Genomic DNA, 23,498 nt, shown 5'->3' on the forward strand with positions numbered 1-23,498 from the left:
AGAGATGGGGAGACAGACACAGAGATAGAGAGAGACACTCATTGGAAAAGAGACAGAGGGAGAAGATGATGCGTCAGAGACTCACCAGAAAGCGGGGGTGACCCAGGGAGCCCCTGGGGCAGAGCGGGAGGTGGGTTGGAGTCCTGAGCCCATACCTGGAGGCTGGACCAGAGGGGAGGAGAAGGGAGGATGGGCGCCGCCCCACCCCACCTGGCCCCTACCCTACCCTGCACCCACTCACAAGCCCTCTTCCGTGCTCCCCAAGCACAGATGGGGAAGGTGAGGCCGGCCCGGCAGGCCAGGCCGCCAGGATCCTCCTGAGCCAATGCTGTGCCCGCACACCCACAAGGGACCTGTGTCAGCAGGTTAAAAACGGAAACGGGTCGGGCTCTTTCTTTTTTTTTTTTTTTTTCCTTTGAGAAAATCCTAGGCCCAAATAAGGCGAGGGCTGCGGGGAGGCTGGTGAGCTGGCCAAGTCCTCCTGAGCAAGCGAGTGGCGGCCGGCCCGGCGGCCTGGGCTTGGGCCTCCTCCAGGACTCGCCCGGCAGCGGGGCGGTGCGCCCCGAGCCTATAAGGGCCTCGCCCCCGCCGGGCCGCTCAGTCCCGACCCGAAGCGCAGCCCCCACCCCGCAGAGTCCTCTGCGCCCGCACCCGCCGCCCAGCCATGGAGGCCATCAAGAAGAAGATGCAGATGCTTAAGCTGGACAAGGAGAACGCCATCGACCGCGCCGAGCAGGCCGAGTCGGACAAGAAAGCCGCCGAGGAGAAGTGCAAGCAGGTGAGGCCCCGACGGCTGGGCCGCGTCCGGCTGCCCACTGCCATCTCTGGGCTGCTCCCAGCCTGGAGGCCAGGTGCTGGGCCGGGGTGGGGGGTGGGGGTGGGGGGACTCTCAGAAGCCTTGGTCCCCGGAGTCAGGAGGGGGACAGGGGGCGATGCTCTGGCTGGGAGCAAGGGGGACCACTGTCTTTCCAGGGTCCCTGAACTGGGAGAGAGAGGTGGCCCCAGCAGGGCCAGTGTGAGCAAAGTGAGAGAGAGAGACAGACGGAGACAGAGACAGAGAGACAGAGAGAGGGCGAGCTTGAGCACGAGCGCAAGGAAGGGGTCTTTGCGCCGGACGCGTGTGCAAGCTGGTGCGCGTAGGTGTGTTGGGACGAGGGTGTGAGCATGGAAGTGTGTGCTAGGAGGGGGTGTGGCCGACACCGTATGTGAGGGTGTGTTTGTGAGTCTGCCAGCGTGTTGGTGGTGGTGTCACCGTGGGCTTGTGTGTGCGGGCGAGAGGCCGTGCGCTTGTGCCAAAGTTGACATGACAGCAATGGAATGTGTGTGTGTCGGGGAGAGCGTGTGTGTGTCCAGGTGACTCTATTTGTATTGGCGTGTGTGTGCATGTTGGGGTGATTGTTTCTATCGGTGTGTATATGTGCGTGTGTCAGGGTGTGGAGCCGTGCGTGAGTGTGGGTGACCCTGGCCCCGTGTCAGCGCATACCCAGATATGTGTGGACCGTGGGTCCACACTGGTGACCGCCCAGGAAGGGTGGCCGAGTGTGGGTGCGTAGTGGGGCCAGCTGTGTCCAGCTGCTGGGGGAAGCGGGTGAGAGTCTGGGGACTGGGCTAGTTGGAGACTCGAGGGTAAAGCTGAGAATCTCCATGCATCTCTGTGTATCTCAGGTGCCCCTGACGTTGCTGCTATGAACCCAGAAGGGAAAGGTGGGGCGACAGTGACAGGCAGTGGCCTTGGACTCAGAGCTCCGGAGACAGCTTTCCAGGAGGCTCTGGCTGTAGGGGTGCATCAGGGACCTAATGTGGCCAGTGGGCAGGGGTCTGGGCTGGGCAGTCCCAAGGCCAGGGCTTGGGGCAGAGCAGAAGTCATTTGTCTGGGTCTGGGCGGCCAGATCAGCCAGAGGGAGGAGGGAAGGGGGTGCTGCTCCCTCCATAGCACCCTGCCCCCCACAGGGCTCATCCACTGCCCCAGGGTCAACCGTCCAGCCCTCAGGGGCATCAGGGTCTCAGATAAGTCCCGGGAGCCACCCAGGACAGTGACACTACACTCCTAGCCCTGCCCAGCCCATATGCCAGGCCACCTTGGCAGGGAAAAGGGCAGGCTGTGAGCTCAGGCTGGCCCTGTTTCACAGCTCGGTCACGGGGCGCCCTGGAGGGAAGGCCTTCTGTGCCTCAGTGGCCCCACGTTTGAGACAGGAAAGTGACCGTGGTGCTTCCCTCATGACCATGGGAGGATGAGAGGTGACTGCAGGTGGAGCCCTTGTCCCGGTGCCCCGCACAGAGTAAGCACTCAATAAATGCAGGATTATTTCCTGCTCCACCCTACTTCCCCTTTGGGCCTCCCCATCCCCCAGTCTCCCTGGCTTCCCTAAGAGCCTGTGACACATTGGGAGAGGCCAGCCCCGCCCCAGCGCTCCCTGCCATACTCCCTTCCTCCCTCCTGGCTCCCCTCCCTGGCAGATACAGCCACCCCTCTTGTGCTGGCCCTGAGCTGCATCCATCATTTAGCCCTTGCCATGCGATGCTTAGCTGGGGATTCAGAGAAAAGTGAGTTTATGGCTCTAATTTTCACTAAGGTGTGGGTGACTGATACAGCATAATCTCCCCAGGCAGACACAAATTCAAAAGGAAAGGCTTCTCAGAGCCTTCAGCCAGCTGTATGGCCCCAAAGCAGGGACAGGTTCTCTCACCTTCAGCTGGATTTTTATTCTGTTCTTGTTTCTCCACGAAGCCACCCACTGGGGTGGGCTCGTGCTTGAATCCAGGCTGGATCTTCTTCTAACTTTGACTCAGGACACATTGCTGCCCCTCTCTGCACCCTCAGTGTTCTTATCTGTGAAATGGGGCACAGGCTACCTTCTGATGGCCAGGCATGGAACCCAAGATTCCAGAGGCCCAAAGCAGAAGCCACATTCCCATGGGGTGGATGGTCTGTCCTGCCTGGGAACAGAGGCAGGAGGCAATGAGGGATTCAACTTACCTGGAGAGCCTTATGCTTCAGGAGGCCAAAGAGCGTGGGCCGTGGGGCCTGCCTGACCCTTGGGGACCCTGCAGCAAAATCCCAATTCTAGGCCCTGTTTGTCCAGTGTGGGAACAGGACCAGGAGGCCCAGCCCCCCCTGCTTCCTGCCCGCTCCCCTCCCAGGGCAGTGACATCCGCCACAAGTGGCCTTTGACCCCACATCCTGCCTCAGCCCTGCCCTAAGGCCCCATTTACACAGACTAAGGTGTGCAGTCCATGACCTTCCCAGCTGTTTTACAGGCAGGGAAACTGAGGCCCAGAGAAGGAAGTGACTTGTCAGAGACCTCCCAGAGCCAGGCCAAGGCCACGCACCCCCCCCCCACACCCCGACCCCAGCAAGGTGCATACACCAACACACGCTCTGTGCTTAGAAACCGGACAGACGGAAAGAAACCTGGTTTGTCAGTCTTATTTATTTTTCATACCTGGCTCCAACCGCTGAAGGGGTTGTGTCATTGATTCATTCCGCGCATTTCCCCTGGGGTTCTGCGGGGAGCCCTGGGCCCGGTGCCATGCTGAGTGATACTGGGGCTCAGAGGGACCTCAGCCCGAGGCAACTCCAGGGGAGCCCAGGCTGGGAGAGACAGAGCCAGACATGGAGGGACGCTCCCTGCCTCAACAGTCAGGGGTAGGCCAGAGGGAGGGACAGGGGCTGGGAGGGTCCAAGGTGGGCGGTAAGACTCTGCCCAGGGCAGCAGGGTGGGCTGCTCAGGGGAGGGGGCATCGGTGCTGGATGTGGAAGGTAGGCAGGAAGAGGGCACACTGGGCAGGGGGCATGGGTAGCCTACAAGTCAAGCGAAGCAGCTGTGGAATCAGTCAGCCCCTATCTGTACGGCCCAGGGACAAGTCCCTTCCTCATTCTGGGACTCAGTTTACCCTTCTGTGACATGGAGCTTTAGTGAAACAGTACTTGTAGTGTGCCTGGCACATCCTATGAGAGAATGCATGAGGGACGGGCAGAAAGGGAGAGAGAGAACCTCAAGCAGGCTCCGCACCGTCAGCACAGAGCCCAACATGGGGTTCGAACTCTTGAACTGTGAGATCATGACCTGAGCCAAAATCAAGAGTCCGACGTTTAACCGACTGAGCCACCCAGGCGCCTCAGTGTGCCTGGCACATTCTAAATGCCTCATGGCGCCCTGCCCACATTACCCCAGACCCCGCCCCTTGTTGTCCAAATGTTGCCGGAAAATGTTGTCAAACACTCAACCATCTCAGCACCTGGATGAACCCAATGCTGCAGAACTTGCTCTCACTCTTTCACGTTAAGAGAGCGCTCCGCTGGGCACATAGGTGGCACCTACGAAATGCTGCACCCCACAGATCCTTCCAGAAGGAAGTCAGGTGGACGCTGGGTCACGCTGACCTGTCTTTAAGGAAATTGGCTCATTTTCTCAGTCAAGGCAAAAGTTTCACAGCAGCTACTGGGGCACTCAGAGAGCACCACATCAAGGCTTCCATTTTACAGATGAGGAAACTGAGGTCAGGAAAGGGGACAGGGTATCATAGAGCTGGGATTTGGAGCCAGGCTTTTGGGCTTATTGCCTGAAGGTCCTTCCTTCCACTCCCCTCCCCACTCCCTAGCTCAGCAGCAGGACACTCAGTGGCCCTGAAGACGGGACAGGGGGCCTTTTAAGAATCTGCACAGGTGGGCCTCCCCCCCCCCCCCCCCCCGGCGGGCAGTTCAGTCAGTTGATATCCGCTCAGGTCATGATCTCACGGTTTGTGAAACGGAGCACAGAGCCTGCTTGACATTCTCTCTCTCTGTCCCTCCTCCACTTGCGCGCACGCTCTCTCTCTCTCAAAATAAATAAATGAACATTAAAAAAAAAAATTTGCACGGGCACACACACACACACGCACACGCACACACACACAAAGCATCTGGCACATTTTAGACATCACCTCGGGGGTGAGTGTGTAACCCAGATCAGATTCAGAGCTTGACCTAGAAGTCACATCAGCGTTTCTAACATACCTTCTTCGGGAAGTTAGAGAAAAGAAGGAAGTCAGAAAGGGATGCAGGAAAGCAGGTCTGGCCTAAGGGCCTGTTCAGAAGTGGATGCAAATCCTGTGCTGTGTGTTCTGGAGAAAGTCATTCTACCTCTCTGGGCTTCCTGCTGGGAAAAGGAAGCAGGAGGATGAAGTGAGGGCCTCCCGCCCACCCTGGGAGCATGGACAGGACTGGGGACATATGTCAGATCAAAGCACGAGCTGGACGGGCCACCCCAGACCAGAGTTAGGGGTAGGGGAGGGAGGTACAGCCTGGAGGTGATGGAGAAAGCTGACTCTTAACTGGTGTGGTGGAGGGCGATGGAGAGGGAGAGGTGAGGGGGTCTGTGGTTTGTATTCCACAGACCCGAACTTTTCACACTGGGAGTGCCCAGAGAGCAGCAAGTCTCCAAGGTAAACAAATAGAACTGAAAATTGGGGGGAAGTAGGGGACATTTTAATTAAAATGAACATAAGCCAGATGTGCAATAATTTTAAAGGTTTAACTTCTGCCTTCGAAGAAAATGGTCTTTGTGGGGGCATCTCTCTTCTGGCCAGGACCCCCAAGTACAGGAGTGGAGCGAGTCTGAGCCCTTCAATCTTTCAGAGTATTTTGTGAGACAGTCTGAGAACCACTCTCTTGGGCAATGGGGAGCCACAGTAGTTCTAGGCAGGGGGAGGGCAAACATAAGCTTTCTAAAATTTTTTCTGGCTGCCAGTGTAGGAGGCAGAACTGGGGGGGGGGCACAGGCTGGGGCTTGGGGGACAGTCCAGGCCCAGAGTATGAGAGTCCTATTTCTGCCTAACCGGGGATCACCAGCAGGCCGCACCCCTGAAACTGGGATGCAAACCTGAACGTGTGTTCCTGGGAAATGGTTTCAGGCCTTGTTTCCCAAAAGCTGTGATTGATTTGGAGAGAGCATCTGGGACCCCCCCCCCCCGCGCCCCAAAAGATAAGCACAGCTGGTCCCAGGAGGTGGGAAGAATGTGAAAATTCTATTAACAGGTAGCATTAGAGTGGTGCCTAGTGTTGTTATCTCTGTTTTGCAGATGAGGCAACTGAGGCTCAGAGGGAGAGAGAGGGCTCTTGTGAATGGGGGGTGGGGGGCGCCCCTGCGCCTCGGGCACGTGGCCCCCAGGCTGACGCGTCCCCCCATCTGTCCCCAGGTGGAAGAGGAGCTGACGCACCTCCAGAAGAAGCTGAAGGGGACGGAGGATGAGTTGGACAAATACTCCGAGAACCTGAAGGACGCACAGGAGAAGCTGGAGCTGACGGAGAAGAAAGCCTCCGACGTACGTGCGCAGTAATGGGGAAGCCCGCGGCTGGGCCGGGCAGGAGCCCCGGGGCCGGACGGGCTGGCGGGCGGGCAGCGCCAGGAGGAAGAGGAGGAGGAGGAGGAGGAGGAGGAGGAGGAGGAGGAGGAGGAAGAGGAGAAGGCGGTGCCTCCCGGCGCTTTCTCCAAATAAGTCCCGAAAAGGGGCACTTTCCAGCAGCTGTGGCCAGCGGTGCCGACGTCAGGCCCTCCCCCAGCGGTGCTGACGTCGGCGGCCGGGCCGGGTGACCTCATCGCCCCGACGGCGGCCGGGCCGGGGGCGGGGAGAGGCGGGGGCGGCCCCGGCGCAGGCAAAGGCTCGGGGGGCCGGGGCGCGGCTGGTGCAGCTTTCGCCGGAGCCGGAGCCGAGCCGAGCGCCCGCCGCTGCCCGCCGCCCGCTGCGTGCGCCTCCGCGCCTCCGCGCCATGGCCGGCCTCAACTCCCTGGAGGCGGTGAAACGCAAGATCCAGGCCCTGCAGCAGCAGGCGGACGAGGCGGAGGACCGCGCGCAGGGCCTGCAGCGGGAGCTGGACGGCGAGCGCGAGCGGCGCGAGAAAGTGAGAGCCCGCGCCCCGCGCCCCCCGGCCCAGCGCGCGCTCCTTTCTCCCCTTCTCCCCGCGCCGCCCGCTTCCCGCGCTCCCCGGTCCTCCCCCCCTCCCCCACACCAGCCCGCCTTCGCGCCCTCCGGCCTGGCCGCTCCGGGATCGTGGGCCCGCACCCCCACCCCCCTCCCCGGGCGACCTGCTGAGACCCCCTTCCTCCGCGGTCGTCCGGCCCGGGCCTGGGGCGGGGGAGGGGGCGCCGCCTCCGGATCGGGCGTGGCTGGCCCGGCGAGTAATAGGGGGATGGGGCCGGGGAGGATGCGCGATCCCGGAGTGGGGAGGGGATGGGGGGGGGCGCCGCGCTGCCATCTGACTCCGGGCTGGCGCCGGGGTCCCGGGTAGGGGGTGGGGTGGGGGGACCGGCGACTGGACCCAGGAGCGGGAAGTGAGAGTGGAAACATTGAGCTTCCATTGTCTGGGGTTGGACTGGCCGACACGGACTCGGGGGAGGGGGGGGTGAGGGGCCGTCGCACTTTCTCCCTTCTTACGCGGCTTCCCGGCTCCAGCTGAACTTTCCCAGCTGTTCCCAGGGGCGCGGCGACGACGTGTCGGCTCCTGGCGGGGGGCGGAAGTTCAGCCCAGAGCCGCCGGCCTTTCCCTCCCCAGCTGGTCCCTGCGGGAACGGCCGCCGAGCGACGGCCGCGGGACCCCGCCTTCCCAAAGGATCCTAGGAATGTTAGCTCGGGGCCCTGGACCCGAGACGGTTTTGTGAGCCTTCGCTCCACGCTGCGGGGCCGGAGACAGATAATGGGGCAGAACGAGGAGGCGCCCTCTTCGCCCTCTCGGCTTCCTCTGACCGCCCCTCGGGGCAGGACAGATGGTGGCAACTCCTGGGGCTGGGGAGAGATCTGGATTCTAACGCCGTCAAGTACTTAACCGCTAGGAACGCGTCTCCCCATCTGTAAAGCAGCGGGGACAGTACCGACCCCCTAGGAGAGCTGGGAGGGTCCCAGGAGTACAACCTCCCTGCAGAGCACCCGGCGCCGAGTAGGTGCCCAGTTCCTGGGCTTATTTTTCCCCTCCCTGTAACCTCAGAAGAGCCCACAGTCTGATGGAGGTGAGGGGTACAAACAGGGCTGGTTAGCCTACCCGAGGGGTTCAGTGTTCTGTTGTGGGAGCATCACAGGGAAGCCGCCGCTCGGTGGGGTAGGCTTCAAAATGGAAGCTGAGCATTATTCTAGAATAAGGCTTTGCTGGGAAGAGGGACTTAGGGTGTGCAAAAAAGTTGGAGAGGGCCCAGGGCCCCTGAAAGCTGGAGTGTTGAGAGGAAGGGTGAGGACCCCAGAAGTGGAAAAGGTGTCATGTGTATTGTCAAGGCTGGAGGCGAGCCCCAGGCGGCTTCAGTGTTGGCCTGAGTGGAGGTGTTTAATCCTGTAAGTTGCTCTGGCGTGAAGAGGCCTCAGAAACCTGGTGCAAGCCTCAAACAGTAGCTGGTTTGGCCTCTTTCACACAAGGAACCGGCATAACCCTCCCTCTGATCTCATCCCAAGTCATCTCGCTGGAGGACGATTACTTCTGCTTAAAAATGGCCCTCAGCCTCGAGCCAAGACATAGGAGGAGGACAGTCCAGTTGGGAGGAAAGATGTTTTTGGAAAGTTGTGGACTTCTTAAAAAGTTTGCTTTTCAGAGCATGCGCCTCTTGGTCAGGATGGGGAAGTCTGAAGAAAAGTTCCTGGGCAAAGGAACTGAGCCCAGAGAAGGGAAGAAAAACCCAAAAACACACAACAAAAAACCTTTCTCAGTCTCTTGTGGAGAAAACCAAGAGCCGGCGTGTGGCAGACTTCTGGGTCTCCTCCCGACAGCTGGTTTCGTTTAGATTTTTGTGTGATTAACCGACATCTTCCTGTTCCTTTGCCACATGTATCTAGCAAGCCTCTTTTACCTTATAAGGGAAATCCTTTGTAGAGTGTAGAAGCTTTGATTGCAGGAAGGGGTGGAGCCCAAAATGACTAGCAGTGACTAGCAGTTTTTCAAAAATACATATATATGTATGGATGTATATCCTCCTATGTATCAGCGTTCTTTCAATTCCAGGCGGTTGAAAGTGTGCCTAAAGCATGGTTATCAGGACTCAGAATTCCCCACGTAAAGAAAGCCTCGCTTTTATTTTTTTGAAGACAATTCATGAGTCAGGCACCTTTGTTTGATGTTAAAAAGCAATTCCTTGATTGCTGGCGGGGATGGGGTTTCTTTTGGGGGAGGGGTGATGAGAATGTGCTGGAATTAGGTAGTGGTGCTGATGATGAGGTTTTGCTAATGTGCTAAAAAACTGTTGGGGGAAAAAAAAATCAATTCCTGCCCTGTTGCTGAAGGAGTTAAAGAATCATGTCATCAGAAAGAATAAAAGGCACCCAGTCATTGGAAGGGGTGGGTGAGTTTCTTAAAATAGTTCATCGGTGGTTTTAACAGAGGAAGTTGCGATCAGAGACACCTGTGGGAGTTTTCTCTCCATCTGCTGCTAAGACTCTGGAGCTGAGAAAAGTTTCCTGATTCTCTGTGTTTTTCAGCATCTCTGGCCTCATTCTTTTACTCCATTTTTTTTTTTTTTTTTTTGCTGTATAAATTCAGGGGGCAGTGGCGGGGGAGCCTGGGTGGCTCAGTCGGTTGAGCGTCCAACTTCAGCTCAGTTCCCGATCTCGCAGTTCGTGGGTTCGAGCCCCGCGTCAGGCTCTGTGCTGACAGCTCCCAGCCTGGAGCCCGCTTCGGATTCTGCCTCCCTCTCACTCTCTGCCCCTCCCCTGCTCGCGCTCTGTCTCTCTTTCAAAAATAAACATTAAAAAAATTACTAATAAAATAAAACCAAATCTAGCACAAACTGATAGAAAAATTTTTTTAAAAATTCAGAGGGAAGGCAGTGGTTTCCTGCTACTTTTTATGGATTTCCCCATTCAGAGATTATTTGTCGTGATATGAAGAAGCCAGTGTAGCTTAACACGTCTTCCCTCAGTTGAGTCAAATCTCACCAGCTCTTTAGTATTTCTTCCTGAGGGTGGCTCGCCTCGAAGCCCCAGAGGACTCGGGTTTAACAAGGGAAGATCTTGCGGGGGGCTGGGGTTCGTGAGACCATTTCTCACCAGTTCTGTGACATTGAACAGAATCACTTCACCTAACTGAACCTCTCAGTTTCCCCACCGTAAAATGCTGGAGGATTTTTTTTTTTTTAAGTTATTTACTTTTGAGAGAGACAGTGAGAGAGAGTAAGGAAGGGGCAGAGAGAGAGGGAGAGAGAGAATCCCAAAGCTCTCACTGACAGCGCGGAGCCCAACGTGGGGCTCGAACCCACGAACCGTGTGATCGTGACCTGAGCAGAGATCGAGAGTCAGACACTTAACCGGCTGAGCCACCCAGGTGGCCCTATAACACTAGAGGATTAAGTGAGGTGAAATCATGGCGGTAAGAGCTGTCCTTTTGTGGGACTTCCTACATGCCGGGTAGAGTCACTGCCACACCCTTCAGTTATGGGTCTTCATGGTGCCGGGACCAGGGTGGGGGTGGTTCAGAGCAGTGAAGCAACCTGCCCGATGCCACATGGCTACGCATCGGCGGAATGGGGATTCTGACCTAGCACTTTCTGAGCCTGGAGTTTCTGCTTTTATGTATGCCACCATTTTCCCTTCCTTGTAGGTAAAAAGAAATACCTTGAAAAGCCAGTATTCCTGTTCAGACATCCCTCTCGTGCCTGTAACCAACTTTTCTTTCCTTCCTTCCTTAACATCTGTCTGTCCCGTCATCTCTGGGCCAGACTTCGTTCAAGGTGGTGTTTGGGCCCTGCTGCCCTCCTCCCTCACGTTGTGTGGCCAACATTTAACTGAAGCTTCCATATACTTGCATTTATCCTGCGGTGGAGGTGACTGGGAGTGGAGCTTTTTATTTTACTTATTTATGTATTATTTTTAAAGTTTATTTATTTATTTGGAGAGAAAGAACACGCATGGAAGGGGCAGAGAGGGGGAGAGAGAGAGCCCCAAGCCGGCTTCAGTCCACCAGCAGGGAGCCAGACGTGGGGCTCTAACTCACCAACCGTGAGATCATGACCTGGGCCGAAGTCAGCTGCTTACTGGACTGAGCCATCCAGGTGCCCCCCCGCCACCCCCGGAGCTTTTTATGGGACAGGGTGGAGCCAGGGCACCGGTGGCCTTACTGTCTAGGCATCCCAGAGAGGCCAGCACCGTCTTCTCACCTCCTGTGGTATATACTCTTCTCTCTTCCGTGTTGACTTGGCTGCCCGACCCGTCCTGGGATGCACACCTTTGTCACCGAGCGGTGGAAATTCCCGAACATTTTCAGGGAAGATCATACAGAAATCTCCAGATGGGAGCGTGAATCCCTTAACCGCCTGCACTCCCGGGTGGGCTTTGTCAGGGGAGGCGTGGTAACCGAGGGACGAGTGCCGTGTGCACTGGGGACTCCTGGTGCCGTCTGGCCTTTTCCTTCTTAACCCAGCTGCGCCTCTCATCTTCCCAGGCCGAAGGGGATGTGGCCGCTCTCAATCGACGCATCCAGCTTGTTGAGGAGGAGCTGGACAGGGCTCAGGAGCGACTGGCTACAGCCCTGCAGAAGCTGGAGGAGGCAGAAAAGGCCGCGGATGAGAGCGAGAGGTGAGGATGCTTCCAGCCTGGCAGCTTCGGCATTGGCTTCTCGGAAGCGGGGACTGTGCCGCGGGGCTGACCTCCCAGAGCCGGGGTGAGACCGAATGCGGGTGGTGTGGACGCGCGTGCACACACAGACCATGCACGGCAGCGCCTTGTCAACTGCCACGCCGCGTAGGGGCGTTTGTCGTCCTGGTGGTTGTGAAGGAAACTCCCGCTAGAGAAAATTTTAAAAATGGGTAGATGTAAGACTTGCACGTAGGACTGTCACCGGAGACCGGTGCGCAGAGTGCCGCTTCGTGTGTCCTCTGAAAGCCACCGTGCATCTCATCTCGCTGGTCACCTCCAGATATCAAGTTCCGGGGGGGATGGGGGGCGGGGCGGGCCACCCTCGAAATGGGCCGTGTGCATGGATGCTGGTTAACCGTGCTGCCAGGCAGGCTTCAGGCTGCTGGGCAGTGACAACTGTACGTCAGGGACGCATGCAAACCACCTCTGTGGCATGCATTCGGGGCTCTGGCGGGATGCTCTTTCCTCCGGAGCAGGCAAACTCTGCACGCCTCGGCGCGGCCTCTGGAGGACTGAGGGCAGATTGTGTAATTCACAGAAGCAGCCATCTCTGCGCGGTGGAAAATGGGTCCCTTGTGCGGTGATGGTGTGGGCCGGGCCAGTGGTCATTCTGTATCTGCCACACGATCGCAGCAGGGTTCTCGTTTGGCCGGTCCACAGTGGTTTCCTGGTATAAACCCCTCCAGGGGATTCGTTTTGGATGGTGCTGTTGTGGCCCATACACCGGAGATTAGAAACTACTTGGGGAGTCTTGGAAATTGACTCTGCCGGTGGCCCAGATGGGAACTTTGGGCATGCTCGAGGAGGCTGTGCTGCGGCCGCCAGGAAGGGTGAAGGGCCCGGCCATAAGTTGCTCGGGGCTGTGCTTGGGGCCTGGGTTAGCCGCTGCCCGCGTTCACGGTCAGACCAGCCTGGCCAGATGTCTCCCTTCCAGGAGTTGACCAAACCCACCTACTTGTGTCATGTCACCAGAGGCCTTTGGTGACCCCCTTGTTGGAGACGGCTAGTTTTGATAGAATTCTGTACGTGGGAATTGGAGGGTCTAGATTCCAGTCCTTCCACAGCCACGTACTAATTGTTGGGCAAGCCACTTTGATCTCTCCAGAGCTGCAAAGGTTTTCCAAGTCTGCCCGTCCACGGAGGTTAAGGCTCTGTACAGACGGGAAGGGCGTTTTGAGGAATGGGAGCGACAGCCCGAATGGAAATATTTATTAAACAGCAAGACATATACGGTCCTCCACTCTGGGCAGGCATGATGCGCATCAATACGTTGTCCTGGGTTGGCCTCTTTCGGGGTATCTGAGCTTCCCTAGTGCGCTCCGAGCAGTGCGGGCCAGAGTGAGCTCGTTTCCTGGTAAGCCAGCTGCATTGCAGATTTCCAGCTGTCCCCGGGACACTGTCCTTTCCAAATTAGACGCATCCACTTCCGATCGGGCCGTCCTCACCCCTCACCTTGTTGGTACCTGCCTCTTACCTGGTCTTCCCGTTCCTCTTTCTGGCTTCCATTCACTCCTGCTTTTGAAATGCTCCTGGGAGGGGCGCCTGGGTGGTGCAGTCGGTTAAGCGTCCGACTTCAGCCAGGTCACGATCTCGCGGTCAGTGAGTTCGAGCCCCGCGTCGGGCTCTGGGCTGATGGCTCAGAGCCTGGAGCCTGTTTCCGATTCTGTGTCTCCCTCTCTCTCTGCCCCTCCCCCGTTCATGCTCTGTCTCTCTCTGTCCCAAAAATAAATAAACGTTGAAAAAAAAAATTAAAAAAAAAAAAAAGAAACGCTCCTGGGGTTCCCCTGTGTTCTCTTTTGGAAAGCCTCCCAGGACACACACACACCTCCTCCCCCAGTGCAGCAGAACTCATCATTCTCACAGCCGCGCTGGCCCAGACCCCACATCCCATTGTGGTAACCGTTGGCGTGTCCGCGCTTCTTGTTACTAGTCGGTGAGGGGCCGTAGAGGATGGGAGCTGGGACCCTGGAGCCAGATCACCAGGGTTTGAGTCCCGGCCCTGCCACTTACTAGCTACGCAGCCTTGAGCAGGTTACTTGGCCTCCCTGTGGCTCTGTTTCTTCCTCTGCAAAGTGGGGGATGAGGTTCCTGCCTCTTGGGGCAGTTGTGAAGGTGAAGGCCAAAGTGAAGTGAAGAACACCTCTGCAATCTTCTGTGCGGAGCACAGGTTCTTGGTGGGCGTCAGAGAGGTGCTTGGATGAGCAGGTGTCTGGAGGTATACAAGGGTGGTAATCTGGTGGGGGGGGGGCGGCGGTAATGACAAGGTTGCTCCTTGCAGAGGAATGAAGGTGATAGAAAACCGGGCCATGAAAGATGAGGAAAAGATGGAAATTCAGGAGATGCAGCTCAAAGAGGCCAAGCACATTGCTGAGGAGGCCGACCGCAAGTACGAGGAGGTGAGCGGGACAGCCCCGGGGCCGCCTGAAGGAAGCGCCTGGTTGGGGCAGCTGTCCTTCTGCGTCCACGTCTGTTCTTCTGAAGATGGCCACTCGGCTAGGAGACGATCTTCCGCAATGCTAGAAAGTCCCTGGGAACTCTGTGGCACTTGTCTGACTTGGTAGGGAGACCCACTGGTCAGATCACGTTTTGTCCCGCAGCCGGGTGCTTTGGCACGGTTTGGCTGACATTGGGAATCCTGTGGGTCTGGGGACCTTGAAAGTTCTGTTGCTCTCCTGCTGGCCTCCGTGGTCTGCTTCCCTTCCTGCCTGCCTCCCTCCAGGGCCAGAGTCTTCACAGATGGTCTGGGGAGGGGCTTCACCGTCTGCAAGCGGGGAGGGGGGCATCCTCCTAGACGCGGTTGTTGGGGTCCCAGTTGGTCCTTTCTGTCCGCAGGTGGCTCGTAAATTGGTCATCCTGGAGGGCGAGCTGGAGAGGGCGGAGGAGCGTGCAGAGGTGTCCGAACTGTGAGTGGCAGAGCGGGACTGAGAGGGACGGAGCGGGAGGGAGTTGGTTGCGCTGGGAATTGACTCCGACTTGGTAAGGCCAGTGCTCAAGCCAAGTGGAGGGGCATCTGGGACTCAGAGCTCAGCCCCTGCTCCTTGTCCCCATGGCTGACAGGGTGTCTGTTCTTACTGCCCTGGGAAGCGCTTGCCTACGTGTTGACTCTTCCCACAAAGGTATTGGGAAATAGGAGTGAGACAGGCAGGAGCAGAGAGGCCGGGAAGTCCTATTTTCCCAGAGAGGATGATCTCAGGAAGCTGTGCCTTCTTAAGAGAACATTTGCCTCTGAAAGGCAGGCTTCCCTGTCGTGTTTCACTGCCTTGTTCCTGATGTCATTGTTTGGCTGGGACACATTCCTGGGGGAGGAAAGGTGAGAAGCTTGACCACAGTCACGCAAGCTCTGGGGGAACAAGAATGTCTCCCCTTGGTCTTGGGTGAGGAATCCAGCTCCATGGAGCATCCCGCCGCGCTGAGAGAGGGGAATCCGGCGGATCCGTTCTTGAGCCTGCCTCCCGGAGGGTCGGGTGCCAACCGATTGCTCTCTCCTCCCGTGCTCCATGGCATTGTTGCACCTTCTGGAGTCAGCCTCATAATTCACAGATTTCACAAGTCCCAGTTGCCTCACCCCTGGCGAGAGCCCAGGAGTGCTTTACAAACCTTCCAAATACTCCTCGGCCTGCTGTGCCCTTGCCAGGCACGACAGGGTTTTGATAAGTGCACGGCACTCCGGCTCAGAAAAAGCCATTAACATTTTTCCCCCGCATTCCTTCTGGGGGCCCTAGGCAGCGGGGATTCCTCCTTTTTGAAAACCTTGAGGGGAATTGCCTGCTACGAGGGTGGATAGGGCGCCAGATTCCTTTGTCTCTCTGCACAGAAAATGTGGTGACCTGGAAGAAGAACTCAAGAACGTCACGAACAATCTGAAATCACTCGAGGCTGCCTCTGAGAAGGTTGGTGGCTGGCTTGAGTTGGTGATTTGTTGGACTTTCTTTTCTTCCCCCCCCAGGAACACGGGAGCATGCCCAGGGTCTCAGGGATCTGACCTGTGTTTGCTAACAGTAGCTTTGCCGCCCAGCCACAAGGTTTTTCCCTCCATAAAAAGAGATGTCCAGGGGCGCCTGGGTGGCGCAGTTGGTTAAGCGTCCAACTTCAGCCAGGTCACGATCTCGCGGTCCGGGAGTTCGAGCCCCGCGTCAGGCTCTGGGCTGATGGCTCAGAGCCTAGAGCCTGTTTCCGATTCTGTGTGTCCCTCTCTCTCTGCCCCTCCCCCGTTCATGCTCTGTCTCTCTCTGTCCCAAAAATAAATAAACGTTGAAAAAAAAAAAAAAAAGAGATGTCCAGTGGCCAGACTCCTTCTTCGGTGGGGTCTTGGTGCCATCTTCGTCCCCACCTTCTACAAAGGTGGAGATGGAATATGAGATTGGTACCTGGTCAGGCACTTCCTAGGGAGAGCTGAGCATAATTGTATAAATACAGAGCCTCACTCTCAAACGATTCCCCTGGATCCCCCAGAAATACACTCTAACAGGTCAAGCAGCAGATACGAGAGGTGGAATTGGGCTTTTTAGGCTGAAATAGTATCCAAAGCAGTCATTACCGGAGAGAACCGCATCAGGAACAATGAACACACCCCTCCGTGGCCTGCCCTGTGAATTCCCCATCTTTATTTCTTCCTCACCCTACCCCCCGCCCCCCGCACCCCAGGCCCTCCAGTTGCACTGAACATCTAGGTTAGGGGTTTCTTGGCTGTATAGCCCCGCCTACTTCTTTTCCTATCCTGTGGTTCATCGTGTTGGTCATAATTAACTCAATTAACGATATGCCTTCCTTGCCAGATTGTAAGTTTTAAGGACCGGGAGTATATCTGTCTTGTTTAGCGCCGTGTCATTAGTACTAACATGGATACTAAGATATTTGATGAGCAAATGTAGCTTATGTGTGCGTGCCAAATGCTGTCCTGGGCCATGGGGATAGATGTAACAGCGATGATACGGCTTCTGCTCCTCAAGGGCTCAGAGTCTAGTTGGGTTGAAGAGACTGGCCCTGTAATACAATGCTTGAAGACTCCAACAGAGGGACCTTGGAAAGTTGGGAAATGTGTTACAAGCAGGTGACGTGTCAAAGGGCTATAAAGCATGATGATTGCCAGGAGCTCAGATTCCAGAGTCAGGTTCCAGTCATGGCCTGGTCACTTCCTAGCCATGTGACCCTAGACAAACTACTTAACCTCTCTGTGACTCCTTACTCATCTGTAAAATGGGACCGGGGATATCTGGCAACGGAGCAAGCAGCTATAAAGGTTAGCTAGTGCTGATCTGAGTTGAACGTGGCGAAACAAAAATAATTTCTGACATGTAGTGATGGGGAAAGGAGCATTCTGTGCTGGGGCAGGGGGCGATCTCAGGCCTGAGGCTGGGAGACCAGAGAGTGCGCAGGTTCCATCCCAGAGGGCTCCCCTACAGATGTGCCCCTCAGTTTTGTGCCCATCTCTTCTGCCCGGAAAGGTGCTGCTGTGTCCACTCGGCCTCCTAGGCGTGTTCGTGGCGCTTCAAGCACATGCTTTTCTCTGAGGAGCAGAGAACCTACATTCTTTTCTTTTTTTTTTTCTGTTTTCTTTCTTTCTTTCTTTTTTGGTCCCCCCCTTTTTTAAAGTACCGCTTTGGTTTCTCCCGCAGTATTCTGAAAAGGAGGATAAATACGAAGAAGAAATTAAACTTTTGTCCGACAAACTGAAAGAGGTGAGTGTGACCGTACCCGGCTAGTTCAAGTTTCTCTTGCGGCTGGTCTCGAAGCCATCGTAGTGACTCCTTTCTTTTCCTCCAGGCTGAGACCCGTGCTGAATTTGCAGAGAGAACGGTTGCAAAACTGGAAAAGACGATTGATGACCTGGAAGGTATGACACTGCCATCTCATTGCATTTTTTTTCTGCCTCCCCCTGCAGGACAATCTCCTGGCAAGTGGGAGGAGTCTCTGGAGGGGCTGAGCTGGGCTTTGTTCCTCTTAGGAAAGTGAAGTGCAGGGTGAGGGCACAGCAGGAGGTCAGAAGCACGGGACAGGACCGTGCAAGTCAAATTCAGACTTGGGTCGCCACTTCTCAAGAAGTAAAAGATCTCATGCTTAATTAGCTCCACATGTGAATACGGAGGCCCAAATATGGCTGATTTTAAAAGTCTTCAGAATTTCCTTCAATTTGCTCATTCCTGAGAGACGCCTTGCATTTTTAAAATGCCTTACATTTTTACAGAAGCTCTCTCCCAGAGCGCTCAAGAGTTTATCACAGTATGAGAAAATGGAAGCATAGAGAATGTAGAGACTGAATAAAGACTCCAGTCTGCAAGTCTGGTGCCCACATATCCCAGAATTTCTTGAAGAGTTCCAACTTAAAAAAAAAAACAAAATTCTGTCCCGCATTCTTCATAAAATAACCAGGAGATTCCAGAATCTTGGGATTCAAACATCTCCTAAAACCATCTGTCCCACCCAGAAAGGGTACAGAACTTATTCCCCAGACTGTGTGTCCAGTGTTTGGTTTGGGAGGTGAGGTTTCCATATAAGGGAAAATCCCCCTGTTCCAAAGTATATATAACCTTTGGACTGGGTGACATCACTGAAAGTCAGAAATAACCTGGGGCGGGAGGTTGGGGCTAGACGCTGTGTTCATTTCTAGTCTCCATTCTTTCAAAGGTTCATTATAGCTAATCCCCTGCAGGGCCCCAAACCACTTGGAAACCTCTCCGCTGATCTTTTGTTTTCTCATGTGTTTGACATAGGACACAGCTTTCTTTTAGTTCATGCTTTCTTTTCTCACTTTTGTTTCCTTCCTGTCATTGTTCATCTGTGGCACTCCACTCCGACCCTCACGTTCTGTCCCCTGTACCTCTTCTTCCGAACTGTGTCCCTGGGGACCTCCGCCCTCTAGATGAGCTATATGCTCAGAAGCTCAAGTACAAAGCTATCAGCGAGGAACTGGACCATGCTCTCAACGACATGACCTCTCTCTAAGAGGGAGCTGGGGTGCCGCCCTCTGTCCTAGCAATCCTGAAGTTTGCCTTCTCACTGTGGTGCCTACAGTCCCGTGGGCTTCTCGAAGCTCCAGTGGTCTGCCTCCTGGTTTGGTCTTTCAAGCCTTCCTCTGCTGTGTCTGTGACTGTGTGACTGTGTGACTGAAATAAAGACAGGCCTCCTCATGCCCAGGCCCTCTCATTTTCACATTCTTCCTTGCCGCTTTTGAGCCGTAGCTGTGATGCCCTGGACCGTGGCTACAACAGAAAGTGGGTGGTTCCAATGAAGAGCTCATTTCAAAAAGAAAGTTATGCCCACATGGTTCTTTCCCGACGATACGAAAACAAACGCCAATTTGGCATGAGCTCTCAAATATGTTGCTGGCGAACTATATCTGCGTGCCGATAGCAGTATTTCCTTAAATAGAAATTGTTTTTGAATGGAGACTCATCCGACCTCTTAAGCAGCTTAATAGAGTCAGCAGAATGTGCAAAAACTGGCAGGCTCGTGTCTACAAAGAGGCTACTCTTGAGCGGGTTTTGATCTGCGGATTCAAAAAGCGGCAATGGCATTTTGTGGTCTCCTTATTCCGCCTTTTCACACGTGTTCTCTGTGTTAGTCTCTGAGAATGGGGTCTAGGGTCCCCTATATCTTCATTGTTCACGGAACATCTATCCAGCCCTCCCAGTCCTGGGAGGAAGTTCACCAGGGAACCTCACCTCTATACCCTGCCCTTAGAAGACAACTATACAAGGAATTAAAGAGCATCCCATTAGCAGGGAAAGGGAGTGGAGGCTGCTGGAAAGCCAGACAGAGAGAAGGGATGCATTCCTGAGTTCCAAACAAAGTTGCCTGAGACGCTAACATCTCCTCATACTTGATTTAACTAGAACCGGGAACCTTGCCTTGGTCTGGTGAGCACTCATAAAGTTAGCCTGTGGGTATATTAAAAAAAAAATTAGCCTGTGGGTATTAAGAGGTCACACTGAAAGTGACCAAAAGCTCATACATTTTTCCATAAGAATGCACATTTCAGATATTTTTATCCACTTCCCTGTACCCACCCCCAAATTATCCCAGAAACACTGACATGTTAGTGTCAAGTCTTGTAGACTGCCCCTTGGACCTGGGAGTGGCAGGAAAATCTCCAGTTAGATCGATTTTTTTGTCACTGTAGCTTATTCCTCAGCCTGTAATTTCTTATTCAGGTGGGTTCTTTGTATTCACCCCTCCAAAGTCCATCTCCCTTAAACGACCCACACCCTTCTACTCCCAGCCTCTCCCTGGTGTCCTATCATCCCCCCTGAATTTTTGCATAAGCCACTCCCCTCACACACTGCCATACTTACGCCCCTGGGAAAATTAGCCTATGAAGGGGTGTGGGTGCTTTTTGTTTTCTCTCTGTGTATATTTGTTCCTGGGACTTTTCCAGACCTAGGTATCCTCCACCCTTTGAAATAACTGCAGCCCTGCTTATCCAGTCGTTCAGCTTAACTGAGCAACTAGGTGGAGCCTCATGTACAGAGATTAGGGCTACAGAAATCTACGACTACCTGTTATTTTATCTCACACCTACCACAAAGTAGATGCCAGGGAATCTAAGTGGTGAGTTGAGGTCAGCATCTGTGGTGGGGAGACCTGGGTGTGAATCCCAGCCCTGCCATTTCAGCCGTGGGACCCTGAACGAGCCGCTTCACTTTTCTGCAAAACAAAAGCGATGTCTTGGTTGGTAAAGATTAGGAGAGACCATGGAGACATTGGCTCACGCCGAACTGGCGCCGTCCGTCCAGATTAGTCGGGCCCGGGTCACTCTTCCTTTCTGACAGAATCCGCCCAGATCGTAGCAACTTGAGGTTCTGAGGGCCTCATCGGATGAAAGGCCCAGCGGTTGTAGTTGAAAGATTGCCACCTTCGCAGCCTTTTTTTTTTTTTCCTTTCTGAAAATGTCCAAGCTGATCCTATCACATTTTTAGGAGGCATTTTGCTTTCCTCCAGTATTTTAATGATTCTTGGCCTAGTCCTCTTATCAGCCATCACTCACTGCAAACCGGTTCTGTCCTGAGCTCTGTCACGCACAGCTCTAAATGGCATCTCACTGTTTTAGTTTTTAAATTTTTTATTTTATCAGCTCGGTCATTTAATAATTCACCCGTAATCTGACTTAGATTTTAGTCATGCTGCATTTCTCTGGGGTTTGACTACATTGCTGTGGACACACGGACACAAAAACACAATTATGCTTGGAATTTAAATGGCCGTTCCCAGGAGCTCCAACGGAGAAAACGGGTTTCAGGATTATAGTTTCCTACCAAAGGCCACCAAACTGGCACTAGGGGAGAAATGTCCTGTTTCCCAGATCTGATGTTTGTGTAGCACTTCAGAAGTTCTGTAGGGTGTCTCATTTATTATCTCCTTATGATAATTCCCACACCACACATTATTGTTGTTATCCTTGACAGACGGGGAAACGGAGATGTAGCAAGATTAAATGCCTTATTTCAGAGGGACGGCTGGGGCTTACATCCAGGTGTTCTAACTCCAGACTGCCAGATTTACCAAGTTAAAACACAGGACACCCAGTTAAATGTGAATTTCAGATAGGCAATGAATAATTTTTTGGGCTAAGTATATTTCATGCAACATTTGGGATAGACCTGTACTATAAAATTATTTGTCGTGTGCCTGAAATTCAAATTTAGTTGAAGACTCTGTGTTTTATCTCAAAACCGTATCTGACTCCCGTATTTGATACTCAAACCCTGTTATTAGATGGTGTTCTGCTATAATTAAATGTGGAGTACTTTCTCCGCTATGACTTTCACTCCGACGGTGTAGGATTTTAGAAGCTTTTTTTTTTTTCTCTTAACAAAATTTTAGATGCTTACTAATTTATTTTTCCCCCACTCTTAATCCTCACCAGAAAAACTTGCCCAGGCCAAAGAAGAGAATGTGGGCTTACATCAGACACTGGATCAGACACTAAACGAACTTAACTGTATATAACCAAAACAGAAGAGTCTTGTTCCAACAGAAACTCCAGAGCTCTGTGTCTTTCTCTTCTCTTGTAAGAAGTTTCTTTTGCTATTGAAATCTTCGCTTTGCTGGAAATGTCAAGCAAATTATGAGTACGTGACCAAATATTTTGTATCAGAGAAGCTTTGAGCACCCCGTTAAATCTCATTCCTTCCTTTTTTCAAATGGCACCAGCTTTTTCAGCTCTATTTTTATCTTTAAGTTGCATTTATTCATAAGGTAGGCAGGGTATTTCATACTGAGCATACGCCTATAGAGACTGAGGGCGTTTGGTTCCTGGGAGAATAGACAACCTTATACTTTCAAAAACCAACTCCAGTGTCTAGTCACAGGTGAACTTAAAAGGCCGCAGAATGCATAACCTTCTGGGCCACTGTTGGTCACACGACAGGTAGCCAGGGACCATCCCATTAAAATGGGTAGGGATTTTCCATCCAGAGCATAAAAAAAGGGAGGAGGGGGAAGAGGGCTTGCCTTGTGGGAAGTCATAAACCATAGATCAACCTTATCATCCTGGCTCTTTCCCACACACCGCCATGCAGAACAGACATCCTCTGGGCAGGTAGCATGAGAATGCTTGGGAAATCATCGTAATAATTACCCAGATATTTTCTGGATAGATCCTTTGTTCCTCTACAGGTTTCTTTCGTTCTGAAGTTCTCTGAGGAGCAGATCTCTTATTCCAATAATGACCCATGCTTGTCTGCTCTGATCTGAGACCATCTGCTTAGCAGGAATGAATGTGGCAGAATTCAGTCTCATTCAGAGAAGTCCTATCAGAAAGACTGCGAGCCATCAATAATTGAGCAATGCTGACAACTACTGGGCAGAAGGGTCCTCTCTGACAGCAAAGTACAGATAGAGCAATGGGCCTTGCTTCCTCTCCTGTATACTTCCGGGAATAGCAAACTGAAGATTTACTTATGTAGGACTTTAATTCCTTCTTCAGGACCAAGTTAATGAAAGACCAAGAAACTCCTGATTAAACTGGATATGGAGCATTTTGTAGGCACAGCTGCATTTTGGCTTTGTTGTCTTTCTGCTTTCTGGGGTAACATCTCAGAGCTGAAACATTCCACATTCCCCAGCAGCGTGGGGGCCAACTCAAGTTTACAATTCTGACAAAATCACCCTGCTTCTAGCTTATCCAAATTCTCTGCCCCTCACTCCTATTTATTAAGCATCACACTACCCACAAGGTACACTAGCAAATTGTGCAATTAAATAAAACGCACACCTTTCATTTAGATTCTTGCAACTGTATCATATGTAATAGTATCACTTTTTCTACATTTTGGTCAAATAAATTTTTACATAAACTATCATTTGTGTGAACCTTAGAATGTGTTTGGGGGTGGGGGGACACACAAGGTATTCTGGTTCAGCGAACGTTAGTAGGATGGAAAGATTACTGTGCCAAGATGATTAACAAACGTTACTTGCTTTATACCGTGACTTCACGATAGGAGGATTATTACCTCTATATTCAGGTGAGAGCACTTGGCCTCAGTAATGCAAAAGCTCCTGTCCTTTGCTATATACCCAGTCCCGCCTAAGCCAGGCTGTGAAGAATAACTAGGATTTTAATAGATGAGACAGGAGCAGGGAAAATGGTCCCTGTTGCTTGAGTCAGGAAGGCACAAGGCCTGCCTGCGTAAGGCTTCTGTGTGTTGCGTATATAAAGGAAGGAAGGAGGAAAGTTGGAAGGCAAACTGGTCCATAGTGATGAGAGCCCCAACTTAATTTGGTCAGGAGTGGAGAGCCGCTGAAGACTAATCAACAAAGAAACACATTAGGAAAATCCACTTAGTCATTTTCAGGAAGGACTAGAATGGGGGGGGGGTAGACTAGAGGCGGTGTGGCCAGTTACGAAGTGGTTTCAGTTAATCCCAGATAGTGCTTGCCTGGGAATGAAAAGGAAGTGATCTGGAGGAAGATAA

At 53.5% G+C, this 23,498-nt stretch overlaps 1 protein-coding gene across 4 annotated transcripts; it reads left to right on the forward strand.

Annotated features, from left to right (window-relative positions):
• Window positions 1-546: 546 nt before the first annotated feature.
• On the forward strand, window positions 547-22,880 carry TPM4 (tropomyosin 4). Of its 4 annotated transcripts, none has more exons than XM_003982018.6 (9): window positions 547-778; window positions 6,178-6,303; window positions 11,390-11,523; window positions 13,862-13,979; window positions 14,416-14,486; window positions 15,398-15,473; window positions 17,199-17,261; window positions 17,347-17,416; window positions 18,443-18,712. In XM_003982018.6, exons 1-9 carry the CDS (start codon window positions 665-667, stop codon window positions 18,523-18,525), a joined length of 855 nt encoding a protein of 284 aa, XP_003982067.1. In that variant the 5' UTR covers window positions 547-664; the 3' UTR covers window positions 18,526-18,712. The 4 variants fall into 4 exon arrangements, with proteins under 4 accessions (XP_003982067.1, XP_003982066.1, XP_023102505.1 ...); XM_003982017.6 differs by lacking the exon at window positions 18,443-18,712 and adding an exon at window positions 21,446-22,880 and having other exon boundaries at window positions 582-778; XM_023246737.2 differs by lacking the exons at window positions 547-778; window positions 6,178-6,303 and adding an exon at window positions 6,619-6,880.
• Window positions 22,881-23,498: the final 618 nt, after the last annotated feature.

Source organism: Felis catus, chromosome A2, assembly GCF_018350175.1.
Source record: "Felis catus isolate Fca126 chromosome A2, F.catus_Fca126_mat1.0, whole genome shotgun sequence".
Classification (NCBI taxonomy): domain Eukaryota; kingdom Metazoa; phylum Chordata; class Mammalia; order Carnivora; family Felidae; genus Felis; species Felis catus.

Excerpts from the sequence above, each read along its gene's own strand:
- TPM4 (XM_003982018.6), top strand. The coding sequence starts at position 665 with ATGGAGGCCATCAAGAAGAAGATGCAGATGCTTAAGCTGGACAAGGAG. Across the intron at positions 11,524-13,861 it reads GCCGCGGATGAGAGCGAGAG|AGGAATGAAGGTGATAGAAA; the intron begins GTGAGGATGCTT and ends TGCTCCTTGCAG. Across the intron at positions 17,417-18,442 it reads GACGATTGATGACCTGGAAG|ATGAGCTATATGCTCAGAAG; the intron begins GTATGACACTGC and ends TCCGCCCTCTAG.